Source organism: Cynocephalus volans, chromosome 11 (assembly GCF_027409185.1).
Source record: "Cynocephalus volans isolate mCynVol1 chromosome 11, mCynVol1.pri, whole genome shotgun sequence".
NCBI classification, from domain to species: Eukaryota; Metazoa; Chordata; class Mammalia; order Dermoptera; family Cynocephalidae; genus Cynocephalus; species Cynocephalus volans.
The window spans coordinates 129,538,738-129,555,963 of NC_084470.1; the positions used below are offsets into that span (position 1 = coordinate 129,538,738).

The 17,226-nt window shown below is 35.1% G+C and overlaps 1 protein-coding gene across 3 annotated transcripts in view; it reads left to right on the plus strand.

Moving 5' to 3' along the window:
* Positions 1-17,226, plus strand: part of KCNT2 (potassium sodium-activated channel subfamily T member 2) — a 388,988-nt gene that overhangs the window by 280,065 nt on the left and 91,697 nt on the right. For 2 of the 3 annotated variants that reach the window (XM_063114557.1, XM_063114558.1), the window contains one exon: positions 5,059-5,193. In XM_063114557.1, the coding sequence (XP_062970627.1) occupies positions 5,059-5,193 (135 nt within the window). Of the gene's footprint in view, positions 1-1,504; positions 1,577-5,058; positions 5,194-17,226 lie in introns of all 3 variants that reach the window. The other variant, XM_063114556.1, reaches the window with a different exon arrangement.

Below are 17,226 nucleotides of genomic sequence, written 5' to 3' on the forward strand. Positions count from 1 at the left end.
AGACTGTGATCTACTAATATTGCTTCTATGAATGTTTGGGGTAATGATGAAAACCAGTGCTAAAAGAAAAATTTAAAACTGAAAGTCACCCAGAGTATAACGCTAGTCGTAGTAGTGTTATGTATAATCACACGGTATTGGAAACAACTGGTAACTTAAATAATTAATAGTAAAAAAGTGAAAGTAACTTATAAACTAAATAGTTGAGGATTTTTGAAGTAAACTGTAGCACATTTATAAGATGTAATAATATTGGGCCATTTAAATGACTGCAAAGAAATTTAATGATAAGAATTTAATCAAAATTTAACTGGGATTCTTAGAAGGCTTCTTTTTCATGCTGTGATGTTTTGAGCATTCTTTTTCCTCAGAGCGTGAGGAGATAGGCGAATAATCAACAAGATGTCATGAAGGGAAGGAGTTGATCTAGTTGGGGATGAGCATCTGGGACATTGCAGGTGCTGTAGTCCCCTGGGCCTAGAATGTCCTTCTCTTTCTCTTGTGCTGGACAAAATCCCACTGATCCTTCAACACCCAGACTAGATACCCCCTCTGTGAAATGGGTCCCACTTCTGCTTCCAAAGTATTGTTTGTTTTTTTCAGATTAAAACAGATATTGTAATTGTGTGTTTTTATACACGAACTCAAAAAACTCTATTTCTTAGAAGTTAACATGATATTATTTTTTTGTGTATGACTGAGTATATTTTTTGGATACACATATTTTGAGAAACAGATGCAGAGACGGATTAATAACTTTGTAAAATGAATATAATAGATTGAGTGATTTCTACGGAAGCTTTCCAATTTATGTTACTTTCCTCAAATATGCACATAATTAAAGATTTCAGTCATCATAAATGTTTAATATGTTTTATATATAAATATATATATATATTTACTCAGTTTCTAATGCTATATATATAGTAAATCAATAAATTAAAAGGTGAATTACTTTCATTGTAAATTTAATAATACATATTTTTATGGAATACATACTATATTTGATATGTTTATATATTATGAGGCATGATTTGATTATATATATATATACCTTAGAAAATGTTGCTCTTAAAAGATATGCTTAATAGTTGCTTTTAACAGGCATTAGTACCCTATGCTTTAGGTTATCTAAGAAAAAAATCACTAGTTCTTCATTTTCTAAGGCCTCCTTAGCATGGATAACTTTTAAATGCATTGATAAGATTGTTCTTTACTGATAATTAAGAATATCAATTTGGTATTTTTGTAGAATTATGCCATAATGTTTCTGATTTAGACAGCTAAAATACAACTTGTTTTTATAATTCTGAGAGTATTGTATGATTCATAACAAGTGCAAGTGATATTTTCTAATTAACGTTAAGAAAAACACCACTTAAAATTAATCTTGTCAGCGGTGTTTCGTTTTCGAAATGCAAACTGTGTCAACTTACTTCCTTTCCCTAGAAGTGCTGCCACTCTGTGACATTGTGTTTCATTTTGTAACCCATCTGCTGCTTAGGCCAGATATGCATTTTCTGGATGCAATCTGTTGGTTTCCAATGGTTTACTACATGGTGGGCTCTATTGACAAGTAGGTGACAAAATCTTTGGCACACTAACTAGTGTACTGTCCTGTGGTTTGTCATGTGTTGTGCCCTGTTACTGCATGATAAGTGTGATTTGTCATGTCAGTATTGTAAATATGATATATTTTGCATGTAGAGCTTATGTTCTCGTGTTATACATTTTGTATAAAACTTCTAATCAATAATCTACTACTAAATTAAAACAGATGTTTCTGCATGTCAATTTTGTCAGTTTTACTCAGTTCCTATAGCTATTTCAGTTCTGTGTCGTCTACAAAAATAACCTTATTGCTACTGACATTAGTGGTAGAGAAAAGCTAAAGATTCAACATTGTGATGCATTGATATCATTACCATAACTTCTGGGAACCTTCAAAATAATTTTAAAATGCTCATTTTAACTTAGATTTTAAATTAAAGAATTCCCTTAGGAGTTTACTTTATTCTAGTCATGTGTCAGAGTCTATAATTTCTAAAATATTTGTTAATTAAAAGGTCATATGTGTGTAATGCATTAGTTCCCAAATACAAATTCTTACATGTGCATCACGGTGACATTATAAAATACGGAAAAAAAAAAAAAAAAAGATCAGAAAGCTAATATACTTGAAATAATATAAAATATTCTATGTTTTCATTTTTTAAAAACTGTCAGCCAGGGCCTTTAAAATAAAATGCTAAACCTTACCAACTGGGAACTTTAACGTTTACATTTAATCCTGTAGATCTTGAAAGAACAAAGTTGCTTTTCAAAGTCTTTATTAGCTGTGGATACATTAAAGTTCAACCAGACTAAAATATTTTTAGCCTCCATTCTACATTAATAAATTTACATTATCAGTTACCATATTACTAGCCAAGTAACTAAAATGCAGTTAGATGACTAAAATTACCAATTAAATTCTACATATATTTTGTAACCAGTAATGTTACTTTGAAATGATAGTGTTCTATTAAAATTCATTAGAAAAACAGTGTATTTAAAAGACAAAAAATAAAACTCCCATCTCTTTTTTCTGATGTCAACTGTGAAGTGAATTCTTCTACAAAAGTATTTATGGTGAGGAAAAGAACTGAGAACATCAAATTTCTAGGAACAGAGATGAAACAATATTGGCTATCAATTATCAATTACAAATTACAAATTGATAATTACTGAAGTTGGTAGTGGGTACATGGAGGTTCACTGTATACAATTCTTTTGTTTTGCTTATGCTTGAGATCTTCCTTAAGGGGGGAAAAACCCCTCTCTGAATGAATTAAAACGCAATTACAGACAGATTCTCCCTCACACTTGTACATTTCACACTGTAGTCCTTGGAAAAAGGGTGGAAAGAGAGACATAGCCAACTAGGTTGTAACTTTCTTTTTCATCCTGATTGACTTTCTTCGGCCGCCATCTAGTGGCCGAACTTTGTAAAGCAAGCATGCTGAAGAAAAGGCAATGGCCTAGTAAATAGGGTAGTGGGGGGAAATTACAGTAGACACGAGCTATAAGAATTAGTTGGCCTACTCAAAAAGAAAAAAGGAATTAATGTAACATCAAATAAATAGAAAAAGAACGACTTAACATTAAAATATGAAGAACAGAAACCCTACATGTTTCAGAGATATTCCAATTTTATGTATTTTCTGTAGATTTAAACTCATATATAATGATAATTATTAAATATTTTCTAAGGTTATATGTAAACTATAACAGCAGATATTTTGAAGATGGAATTAACTGATACATATGGGTATATCTAGGTGTCAGCTCTTTAGTACAGGTACTCTCAAAGTGAAATTTTTGTCAAGTATTAACTTCAACTTCATTAGATTATTGCTGATTAAATATTCATCTTTCCTATTTTAACTTCTATCTATATATCCTTATTCAGTCAATCTCACCTTCTACTCCCTTATATTTCCCTTTTCCTATATAGATAATTATAATAGAGGGTTTTTGTTTTTGTTTTTTATGGCGGACAAAAAGATTGTCAGAGCCGAAATATGAGAAAGTGTTTTAAAATTATTATAAGGTGATTTGAAGATATACGACTCAAGTATCATTTTGATGCTACATGAGGGACCATACCACATTCATTTTTCATCTAACTTCCTTTTGAAAATGCATTTGAATAAACTAAGTACACTTTGATGAAGTTCTTAGATGAAAGGAAGACCTAAGGATACCTAGGGATTCAAATTTCATAGTCATCATAACATCCAACCAGGATGTTATGGTCCTGGCCCCTTTTACCATAGGAAATTTATTTGGAATAACATTCTGCTTCCACAGTTTTAGCCATAAAATCTCTGGCACAGAGCACTGTTCCTGATTCAAGTGAAATATTTTTTTCTGGACTACTGGGGATCTTGGACTCAAGGCTTTGGTAACACTCTCTCAACTAATAACAGAGTAAGAAATCCTGCCTCCTGCCTTTCCATAAAAGGAAAATAATTCCCTTTAACCATGGCTAATTCAACCAAACATATGCTTAGAAAAGATCCTCCGGAGCCTGAATGTAAAAGGAACTGCTGTTTTTTAAGTTTTAAACTTGCTGTTTCAAATCAGAAGAGATGGAAATCAATTAACCTTTCTCTTCTTATCTGTCTCCAGTCAACTTAAATACAAAGTTGAACATTCTTGAACTCATTTAAGTTTATTATCCACTTCAGTCCTATTTTTCTAGTTTGTATGAAGCAGAGGCAATGAGAATAATAATTTCCCTATTTCAGGTTTAATAGTAAACATTTTCTTTTAGTTCATTGGGAGAATGCTACATAAGGTTTTTATCAGTGATAGGAGAGAAGACTGACTCAATAATAGCTCACAGGTATCTGTATCCTAGTTTAGCAATCACTTTGTGCAGTCAGAGAAATCATATTGTTTAATAACTTGCTCAAAACTTAGGCTGAGAAAATGGTAGGCTTGAATACAGCAGATATATTTATATTTCACATGCTCTTGTCTGTGTAGAACCAATTTATAACACATAGCTTTTAAATAAAGAAAAAATAGACACTTAAAAACATTTTATAGTTTTATATTTTTTTTCTTTAGGCTTGACCATCTCCATTAATATAGAAATTTTCATTTCTACTCTTACCAAAAGCAACTTAGAAATAAAAAATGTAAACATGTCTTTGAAACTGTTTGTTAACTGTAAAAATAAAGTTGTATCTTGTTCTACTTTGATTTGATTGCAAAATGGGTTTTTCATGTTTCATTTATATAATTAATAAATATTATTAAATAAGGATTCTTAACACACATGCCTTGAAACAGTTGAGATCTAACAAAATGTAAAGAACCCCAAATAATATTTTATATAAGTAGATAATATTATACCATAATTCCCATTAATATCCAGCTGTGCACACTCTGTTAAAGCCTCCTGTAAGAGCAACTTATATAAGCACAGAGGATAAGCAAGTCTTAGCACTGATTCTAACATTACGGTTTTATTTAAAGTCCATTTTTCTTTGTCTATTTTTATCAAAGCCTAGATGATTTACTCAGGTGTGGAGTGACTTTTGCTGCCAACATGGTGGTTGTGGACAAAGAAAGCACCATGAGTGCTGAGGAAGACTACATGGCAGACGCCAAAACAATTGTGAACGTGCAGACTCTTTTCAGGTAAATGTCTGAAAAACCCAACCTGTCATTTAGTTGGTGCTAAACAATCAGATTTGAATCTGATTCTGTGTGTGAAGAATACACATGAGACACTTAACACTTGTGATTCATTTGTTTATTCACTTGATCATAAAACAAATAGAATCTAATACGTGACTCGCACTGCATAAAGTAAATTTTTAACACCACATCAGTAATTCTTCTCTTAAAGTAAATGGAATAATTTATCTGTTTTCTCAGGTAGTTTAACAATAACAAATTCTAAAAAAAATAGTGTGCCATAGCAGTCATGATTTGTGACAAGCTATCCATGTTGGAATTTGGGTTTTATGTCTAGCAGTGGCCAAAGGTACGCATTTACACACTGGATAACTGTGATTGAAAGATTGCAAGGCTGAGGATATTTAATTTACCCATGTTAGGAGCAAAGTCATAATCTTAGCTGCAGTATTTTTCCTGTCTTTCATTAGTTAAACTCACCCAGATATGAATCCCTAGTATGGCCATGTTTGGGTAAGGTTGAACAATACTGACCAAAGAAAGGTTCGAGCTATGAACACAGACAAAATCAACTACAAATTAAGACATCTACATTACTTGGAATGATTCTCTCTAAAATTATCTGAAAATGTAAATATCAGAAAGAATATTCCAGTTTTATGAGTTTTTGCAGAAGTGTAAAGAAAATATGTGAGCTATTGGGCTGGCTGGTCAGCTTAGTTGGTTAGTGCATGGTACTGATAATACGAAGGTCCGGGGTTCAATCTCTGTACCCACCAGCCGCCAAAAACAAACAAAAAAGACCCCCAGAAAATATGTGAGCTACCAAATTATGAAAGTAAATAAGACAATCTCAACTTTATCATAACCCTCTGACCTTATCTTCATACCATCATATTGTAGCAAAGCATATATTGAGACTAATGATCCAGTTTATAGTGTGAGTTCAAAATGCAGAGGAGAGAGCCTAGACGTGATCCCAGCTAAGTAGAGTTTGTGTTTTATAATCTCAGGCAAATGACTGGCCCTCTCTATAATTCAGTGTCTTAATCACAAGATTATTCTAGATTTAAAAACATATAATACCTTCGCACATACTTGGTAGTTTCTAATTACTTAAAAATATTAGCTAATATAATTATTAGCAATATAATTATCACCTTCATGTGGAAGAGTGGAAAAGCTACTGACCTTGGACTCTATAGCAGCAAACTATCTGACTCAACCTCTATCCAAGAGCCTCCAGGAGACACCAACTTTGTGACCTTCCTAACCTCATTGAAATTCGGTTTTCTTTCTGCATAAAATGCTGTGCAAAATAATTAACCTACCTTGCAGTGTTAATGTAAAGATTAAGAGATCAGGTAGGTAAAGAATCTGTCACAGCACCTAGAAAATCTACCCTGAATTTGCACAAGAACTTCTTGTTTCAGAAGGGTGACTACGCACTCTGAAGTTACTGTAATGTGACAGTTCACTTAGAAATAGCTAACTAGTTATTGAACTGTATTAAATAGTACATTTAAAGGTAGTTTAGGACATATTTAAAATATGACAGATATATAAGCAATTTTTATTCTCTAGAGGATAAAAAGGAAATTACAGGACAGAAAATTATTTCAGGGATGAGATTTGTAGCAAATAAAGTAAATCAAGTAAAATCATACTTTTTGATTCCATGCTTGGCAAAAGTTAATTATAGTTTTAACAGGAGAGGATCCTAGGTCTTTTTGGTTAAACATGCTGTTTTAATTTTCAATTTACTGTGAGTTTATTTCTATTGTGCTGAAGTTTCTATTGATTTGATTTTCATTATATATTCTCTGAATGAGTTATTTGATTCCAAGATAATAAATCCCCATCTTACTGAGCGTTGCAAAGGCTCTACTTAATAATTTACAACAAACTAACGGATAAGAATAATTGAGCGTGAATATACACATGGCAACTGACTGTGAAAAGGCTGCCCTTCTCTGACTACCTGACTGAGGAGGAGATCACCACATATTGAATGAATGAATGGATGAATGAATGAATAAATGACCTTGGATCCCTTAACTATTAGGCTTACTTATCTTCAACAGTAGCATATTTTAGAAATTACGCATTTTTATGGTATATATAGGCATCTACACTGAATGATTTCAAGCTGAATTTTTCAAAAGGACTATAAGATACCCAAATTTCAAGATACCTCTTTTTTCTTTTTCTGTGCCTGGTAAAGACATTAGCATTGTTTTGCTAAGTACATAGTGATATTTTTCAGGAACTTTTTGATGGAGTGATTTATAAGCTGCTAATCTATACACGCTAAACTAGGCTAGTCTTACATAATAAAAAAGTAAGACATCTATAGGTCCTTATGATATAAGAAATATCACTTACATATCTCAGTGACCAAAATCATGCAGACTTTGGAGTTTTCTTTTACAGGTACACTAAGTTACCACTCTCTGGGTCACTCTTCCTCATTGCTTGAAGATTTTAGTTCCTGATTTACTGTGACTCTTGCCAACCCTGATTCTAACATAATCCTTGATGTTTTCAACAATCCTACATAGATGATCCTTTCAATATCTTACCTTAGCCATCCATTCTCACGGTCATATCCTTGACCTTGCACTATAAATAATTTTACTCTCCCCATTCTCAGTTTCTAGCATTTAACTCTCTGAGTACTACTACTTATTTTCTATTTCTATCTAATTTCTGCTAACATCCCCAACTTTTAACAGTCCTTTGACCACACTGGAACCTATCATCTACTGATCCTACTACCTTTTATTGGCCCTAATCACCCAAGGGCTTTTTTCCCCTCCTTACCCAGATTAAATTCCATGATTAATCATTATAATCACTGCTGTGCTGAAACCCTCAATGGATGGTCACTGACTATCTACTATAGACTAACACTGATCTCAACTCTCTTTCCCTTTTCTCTCTTCCTCCTACTCCCAGTTTTCTGTCCTTTTAGGTTCTCTTCCCACCACTTTGCATGAAATTCCTTAGAGGCAGATGACAACATTCCAGAGGTAGGATCTAGTTACCCTTGTCATTAAGCATCAGGCAACCAGAAATTCAGCCTTAACGGCTGGGTACCTGACTATTTAGGATTAAGGCTTTGGACCCCCTCTCTAAAGGAACTAAATTGTTACACATTAATTATACAAGAGTGAATAGTATCTCTACAGTATCTCAGCCAATTCTCAGATCTTGATGAACATCATTAATTTCCTCAATAGAGAGCCAATTTCTAATTGGTGAATTAGTAAGGCCTGTGATGTTGATAGAACTACAGATAACAGAAGCAGTTTCAGGTGAACTTTCTGATTAAAAACCAAAGTGAACCACCCTGGGTAGTAAAATAGAATGCTAGCTGTACCTGTAGTTTAGCTTAAGCTAACACATGAACCTATTATGTGATTTATTCTGATGTATTTTAAAGTAAATTACAGACATCATTAAAGTCATTTACTTGTTATTGATGGAGACTGGGACTTAAACCAGAAGAGTTCCAAAGTCTAAAGTCTTGCTTTAATCTAGGCAGTCTGAATGTGTACATACTATTGCATCATTCTGCCAAACAAGGTTGTTGAAATGACTAAGTGAGATGTTTCTGTAATGCACTCAGAGCAGTGCGTGAAACATCATAGGCAGTAATAATTCGCAGTTGCTGCTTATTAAAAGAACACTTCCTTAAATTGATGTTTTTAAAATATAGTGGTCACAAAAGGAATATATGTAAGTAGACATCAAGGTTATTTTATAGTTTATTAAGGCAAGAAATTCGATGCAATATTTTCTTTGGTTTGCTTGCTTGTTTATTTCTAGAAAAAAAAATCACAACTGTGATTTACTCAGTATCTGTATGTATTAGACAAATAAAGATTATAGTATGATGTTACTTTATGTGAGGTGATGCTACATTTCATTTTAGCATTTGTAAAATGACTGTGAAGCTATTTGGGCCCATGCCATTTTTTTTTTCATAGTACATTTTTTTACTGGTTATGAATATTCATGAAATACAAAGCTGGTTGTCACCACTTGTGCCCAAGATGTGGTGGCCAGATTCATACTGGCAGCATGCCCATTACTAAAAATTGTGATTATGCCCTGTGTCCCCACCCAATTATCCCTGACCTCCCTCCCCATCCCCCTATCCCCCACTCCACTTTGTATCCCTAGGTATGTTCTCTCCCTCTGCAAGCCCAACGCACCACTGTGGTCTTTCTTTCCTTCCTTCTTCCTCTCTTAGCTCCCACATATGAGTGAGCACATGTGCTCTGCTTATTTCACTCAACATAAGTTTCTCCAAGCTCATCCATGTAGTTGCAAATGGGAGAATTTCATTCTTTTTTTTCATTCTTTTTTATGCCATGCCATTTTGAATTGGTCATTTTAGCATTCCATGTTAATGCTTTTAAAACTGCTTAGTGTGTTTAAGAGAATCTTCAATCTGTGACTATGTTAGAGCCCAGTAGACAAGAATTAGATGGAATTCAAGGATAAAATGATAGAAGGGGTGCCCTGGTTCACAAGGTATTTTTGTAACTGGTATGGTCTATTTTGCAGGCTGGAATAAGGTTAAATTTCTTGTTCAGAAGCTTAAATTGATCTCTTGAGATCCTACCTGCCCACCTTACTAGGACATACAGCTTCACTTGACAGGCCTCTACTCTCCCCAAACTTGTCCAAGGACTTTGGAAGTTACTCAGTTCAAAAGGATCAAAAACTGAAGAATCTCATTCATTCACTAGCAGTGCATGTTTGTGTATGGGGGAGGGGTGGTGGTTAGGGGAGAGCTGAGGGCATGAGGAGATTTTCTTTCTATCTGTAATTTAAACATGGTTTGGTGATTGAAAACTGAACTGCACAATTCAATGTGTCTTCATCCGTAGAGAAGTTTAAATAATTTTCCCTTTACCTTTCTGAGTTCTCAGCTGGGGCTTCTGTAATAGATTAACAAAATAGACTAACAAGATTTAAAAAAAAACAAAAAACAGATTAACAAGAGAAAAACAAACAAATTTTAACATGTGCGTCACACATGTAACACTCGGGAATACCCAGAAAAGAGTAACTGGCTTAGAACTCTGGCCTATATGACATCTTCAACAAAGAAAACCACATTTTAGAGAAGTGCTGAGACAAAGGAAAAGGGCCTCGAGTCTCTAGGAGTTGGGGTGGGGGAGGGAGAGAGTGGAGTAAACGCGGGAAACTAATGGTAGACAACGGCCAGTTAGTAAATTTGGATATGTAGATCCCTCTTGGTCAGGTCATCTGGCCATCTTTGTTGATTAACTTTTGTCCTTCCTGGTAGAGAGGGCAGAAGGACACCTTTGCAAATTTATGTTCTACGTTTAGACAAAGAGAGAGAGGGCAGAAAGCTTTTCTCTTTGAAGTACCTTTGTATGTCCTTTTTCTCAATTGCCTTCAACTCAGGATAACCATTATGGCCAAGTGGCATATTTTGGGGTGGCAAATTCAGCCACCCTTCAATCCACTGTGACAATTATGCATTTGCTGGTTCACCTCCTGCATGATTATTTGAGGGAGAGATGTCATTCCTTCCAGAGAACCTATCCACAAAGAGCTTCATCTTCAACATCCAAAGTCTTGAATATAGGATCCAAAATTTTAACTATCACATGTTTGGTGAGTGCCCCTGAAGTTTGTCCTGGGATGGCTGGGCCAAAAGGAGTGTTCAGCCCAGTCGTGCTTTGTGCCAGAATGAGCTCTCTCTGCAGAGCAACCTAAACTGGTCTTTTATTGATCACTTACACTGATTCGTTCCTCTTCTCATGGTGAGATTTCCTTTATAGGCTCTCAGTAGTGCTTTATAGCAGTGAACTTCCTCTGGGACAAATTCTACCCCAGAGGTTCCAGATGCCCTGAAGGAATAGAGTAGCTCCACTGCAGGTACTCAGAAGAGATTCCTTGAATCTTTTTTTTTTTTTTTTTAATTTTTATTTATTTATTTATTTTTTTTTTAAATTTTATTTTGTCGATATACATTGTGGCTGATAATTGCTCCCCATCACCAAAACCTCCCTCCCTTTTCCCTCTCCCCCTCCCCCCCAACAATGTCCTTTCTGTTTGCTTGTCGTATCAACTTCAAGTAATTGTGGTTGTTATATCTTCTTCCCCCCCCCCCGGTTTTGTGTGTGTGTGTGAGAGAGAGAGTGTGTGTGTGTGTGTGTGTGTGTGTGTGTGTGTGTGTGAATTTATATATTAATTTTTAGCTCCCTCCAATAAGTGAGAACATGTGGTATTTCTCTTTCTGTGCCTGACTTGTTTCACTTAATATAATTCTCTCAAGGTCCATCCATGTTGTTGCAAATGGCAGTATTTCATTCGTTTTTATAGCTGAGTAGTATTCCATTGTGTAGATGTACCACATTTTCCATATCCACTCATCTGATGATGGACATTTGGGCTGGTTCCAACTCTTGGCTATTGTAAAGAGTGCTGCGATGAACATTGGGGAACAGGTATACCTTCAACTTGATGATTTCCATTCCTTTGGGTATATTCCCAACAGTGGGATAGCTGGGTCGTATGGTAGATCTATCTGCAATTGTTTGAGGAACCTCCATACCATTTTCCATAGAGGCTGCACCATTTTGCAGTCCCACCAACAATGTATGAGAGTTCCTTTTTCTCCGCAACCTCGCCAGCATTTATCGTTCAGAATCTTTTGGATTTTAGCCATCCTAACTGGGGTTAGATGGTATCTCAATGTGGTTTTGATTTGCATTTCCCGGATGCTGAGTGATGTTGAGCATTTTTTCATATGTCTGTTGGCCATTTGTATCTCTTCCTTAGAGAAATGCCTACTTAGCTCCTTTGCCCATTTTTTAATTGGGTTGCTTGTTTTCTTCTTGTAAAGTTGTTTGAGTTCCTTATATATTCTGGATATTAATCCTTTGTCGGATGTATATTTTGCAAATATTTTCTCCCACTCTGTTGGTTGTCTTTTAACTCTGTTAATTCCTTGAATCTTGAGCAATTCACTCATCACCTCTCCAGAGACCATTTCTGAATACCAAAGACATTAGGAGATAAAGCCCTTTTCAAGTCAGATTCTCTTATACCTTCTCTTCCATATGGCTCCGCACTTCATCTACACATTTAAAATACTCAAGTGAGTCTTCTTAGTACACAGCTCTGCTAAAAAGTGAATATCTGATTTCCAAAGTGAAAGAAAAGCAGGTCCTCACTTTCAAATTTAAATTTCTCTTGCTAAAAGTTTTACCTAAAAAGATACTTATTACATTTGGAAATTATTATGAGTTTTCATATTTTTATGAACAGCTACTAATATCTGAACTAAATTTAAATAGGCACGTCAAAATGTTTCTTCATTTAAAAACAACCACTTCAAATGGCTATGTCAGATCGACCTATCAAAGTGCCCTATTTTGAGAACGTTTGGCATATCGATGGCATCTGTCATTTTTTACTGAGAACGAAAATCACATTGAGAGAAATGTAGTGGCTCATCCTAGCTCATATTAAAAAAAAAAAAAACAGATTTAGGTCTGTACCCTCAGTGTCAGCAGAAAGAGGAGATCAGGAAACTTTCTCTAGGAGGCGACACACAAGTTTCTCTGGAGAGCACACAGAATAATGTTTAGTGCAGAAGGGGTACAAAATTAAATAGTTGTTAAATTTGTATGGTGAAAGTCCAGGAGTGATTTTATTCAGAAGGTATCTTGGTTTGATTTTGTTTTCATATGAAAATGGTTGTTGCTATTTTGCTTGTTTTCTAAAATTTAGCTCACCAGACCTGCAAGATAATGAGCACTGTCAACGGAAACATTCAAACAAGTCACGTATCTGTCATCTGTCTGGAGTAGAGCAATTCCTGCAGTAGATGAATAGTAGGAAAGGATGACCTCTATGACCACTTGCAGTTGTGACTTGATGATGTAGTGTGCTAAGCCCATAGATTTACTGAGCATCTAGCAAGGGTCGGGACTACGCAGAATGTTATAGCTGCAGTGCTGAATAAGGTAGACATAGCTTGTGACCTTACGATGTTTATACACAAACAGGGAAGGTAGTGAACAAGCCATTTAAAGATTTAACTAGAGAATTATAAGTGTGGCAATTACTGAAAAAAAAGTAGAATGTTACACAGACCTTGATAACACAATTATTTGATCTAGTCCCCTGGGTCAGGGAATGCCTCCCTGAGGAATTGATCGTCATTTCCTTGAAAGTTATAGAGACAAAGTGGGCAGAGATGGATAGAGCATTCCACGTGGGGCAGCATATACAAAGCTCTGAGGTACTGAGACTGTGGAATATTCCAGGACTTGGAGCAGAACAAAGGGAAGAAGAGTGACAGGAGGCTGCAATGGACATCAGAAGCCAGACTATTCATGGCTTTGTAGAGTATGTTAGTAAGTTGCTCTTTGTTTTAAGAACCACAGGAAAGAACTGAAGGATAGAGAAGTTTTAAATGACTGCTTTAGGTACAATGTGGAGAATGATTTTGGAGAAAAGGAAGAGTAGGTGAGAGCAGACCAGTTAAGAGACTTTGCCCTGCCAAAACTATCACAGCACAGAAGGGCGAATTTTTTTGTTTGTTTTGTTTTGTTTTTTAAATGAATGTTGTCTTTAGCTTGGCACAAGGGGTCATAATGTTACTGAGGAAATTATATGCATATTCATGTGGAAAATGACTGAAAATAATATAACCATAAAAACAAGTGAATAATTTAAAATAAATATTCATTATCCACAAATACAGGAGCAATTTCTTTACATAGGTAAAAAAAACTCTTAATGTTTAGATTGGCTATGTCTTACATGAATAAAATTTTTAAATATAGGAGATACCTGATATTTATCATACTCTATTTATTACTAACTCGAACTTCCTAAAATGTTTTAAAATTATTCATAAAAGATTAAAATATGTATATATCTTTGCCCCTATAAATAAATGTATACTCCCTGTTATTCAAAAACATCATTTCCGGCCACTATGACAGATCAGAATTTATAGTGTAATGCACTAGCTCATTAAGTAATATTTTGATTAAAGTTTTATAAACATTTTTCAGATCGGTATGTTCTTATGCTTGTTTTGATTTAAGATACAAATGCGACTAGTTTCAAAGTCCTGCCAGCAGTCTATGAAATACAGTATATGATATGTTTTTCATCTTTATATTAGTTAGCATAACTGAACATGTCAAAAATATATACTGAATAATTTAATGCAGTCAGAGAGCTATTCCACAGATATTTTACACATCTCCACAATTATACTTACATTACTGAGTCAGAATATAAAATAAATATAGACAAGTTTTAAATAGAATAAACTATATTATTTTTAAATTATGCTTTATTATGATCCTATTACCTAGGAAAAAGAGACTTATGTCATTTTATTTCTGAAATATTTTGTATGCAAAATGTGTTTAGCTCATATTAGGTGCAGAAATAGATTTGCAGTATTAATGTCTCAAAGACACATAATTAAATTATCAGATGACCAAATTTGTAAATATAAAATAATTAAATATAAGTAATACTCTGTAGGTATAAAGGACACTGCAAAACAATTTTTTATTATATAAGTACTACTTAGTTCTAGATTTTCACTAGGTGGCAGGCTTAGCCAATGCATTCAGTTTCTCAGCATTAAATAACATCAATGGTGTAGGTCCATTTCTGTAGAACAGAAATGGCAGGCACATCACATAAATTTTGTTGTCCTATGTAATTTCAACTCTAGAAGTCACTCAAATACAATGACTACATCACTCGATCATATTGTCACTCACTTTTACTAAGACCCAAAATGCATCTACCTACATTTATGTATATATTCCTATTTGATACAGTGTGTTTTAGAAAAGTATTATAAACAAAAGAATCCAAGTAATCACAAATTTATTCAAAGTGAGAATAATGGTATATATTAAAGACAAAAGCCATATTTCTGAGGAAAAATAAAAATGTTCCAAAAGATGAAATAGATTTTCATTAGTTTGTGGCTGTGTTTTCCTCATAAATTTCTTCTCTGGTCTTATACTTCAATACTGTCCTACGTGTTCTTCACAAGCTGTCCATTCCCTAGTGTCTTAATTCTACTTAATCTAGGAACATTCAGTCAACCATAATTTATCACCCCAACAAAAATATATATGGCCTTATAATTTGTGAATTTTTGCTGTTTCTTCTAGTCGGTCATAATGTGTTTAAAGGCAGGAATTTCACTTTATACATCTTTGTCTCTCCTGGAGACCAGAGTTTTTGAATAGTAAATACTTTGTAATATTTGTTAAATTAAATATTAAATATTGCTATTAATAAATAAAAATTAAAATAATGAAGTTATGACCTAACAATCACTATTTAGGGGTTAGACAGGGAGGTAGAGTTTACAAAATACTATATTTTAAAAATAGAGTTGATTTTAAATATATAAAATCCCAGCATGTTACTAGACATTCTTAGTGATTTGTTATTTTACTTGGGTCATGTGAGTTTCCTTTCCAATGGTCTACCTACCTCTTTATTATAATGTTAAGGGGAGGCTTTAGAACCTGAATGCTGGGGTGTGGCTCAGGCCCTGCTGTCTACCGGAATGTTAACTTGAACTTGTGTTGGGAAAATAGAATAGTTTGGTCAGGGCCCTCACCTTGGGTCCAGTTGGGTGTGGTTCAGCAGCACATCTATTGTAAGCAAATTGTGTGTGTGTGTGTGTGTGTGTGTGTGTGCTGTGAAGTTAGTGTGCATGTGCTCCAATGTATCTTTTTAGTTTTGTTGCTATTCTTGTGTTCTACTTCAGAGAGCAAGAGAGAATAGACAGAGAGAGAGAGAGAGAAGGGAAAGAGAGAGAGAGTTTTAGTGAAGCAGGCAGGCAGGCGTCGGCCTTAGGCTTCTGCCCCAGGCTTCTGCCCCATGCGGCCATGCTTTCCAACCTATGGCTCCAAGGACCTTCTGGCCGGTTACCTAGCTCATAGACCTGCGTGAAGGGGTCTGGTGACCCAGCCTGGAGTGTGTGGGGTCTGGTGACCCAGCCTGGCATATGAAGGGTTTGTGACCCAGTCTGTGAACAGGCTTGAGGGGTCTGTGGGCTCCAGATCCGGCCCTAGCTCGACAATCGGCCCAGTCAGCAGGATTACTGGCAGGTAAAAGAGCCCGACATCTGGCGTGGTTGTGGTCGCCTCACTTTACAATTGGCATCACTAACAGGATAGAGAGCTAGACAACTTGTCATTTGATTTCTCTGTGCCACATCTGTTTCTCATCTGTAGACTAGTAATTATAGGTAAATCACAGAGTAGTTTTCTGCAATTTGAAGAAATGTTGTGGCCTGCTTGACTTCCAACAAAAGTTAGAAACTATCAAGATCCAAAGAGGTCAGGCAGATACAGAACAAAATATCTGGTAGGAAGATGTGACATTGGTATACAGTGATAGTGAGCTTCTTAAATCCACCTATGAGCACCACGGTCAAGCTCCGTGCTAGACAAGCACAGAACTTGCCCTGTAGGCCTGAGTTCACCTCATTGCTTGGAACAGACCAGCACAAGTCTAAACGTTACTGAAAAGATAGTCAGGTTGAAGCCACATGCCCCCAGCGTTTTCCAGGGAAGAAGGTGGTACAGGTGGAAGCATGAGGCAAGGAGGTTCTCACCTACTGTCTTGAAGGTCACGTGAGTTAATATATGAACAACTTGTAGAAGAGTGCCTTGTAAATTTTAGATAATATTATGTCGTGGACATTTTTGTCCTTCCAGAAGATAAAATGGGGAAAGACAAGGCGGAGAACCTTAGGTCAGTTAATTCCTTTTTAGAAGTTCCAATGAGACTATAGGGCTTGGTGTTCATTGATCCATTTTGGTCCTATTATTCACTCCTCATTTCAGTTTCTGTTGTCACAGATTATTGAATATTGTCTGTGACAACCCATATTATTAAAAAAAATCTTTAGTGACACTGTTATTTGAAAATATTTCTTAAATCAATACTTTTGAAACTCCCAGATGGTATGAGATGTGA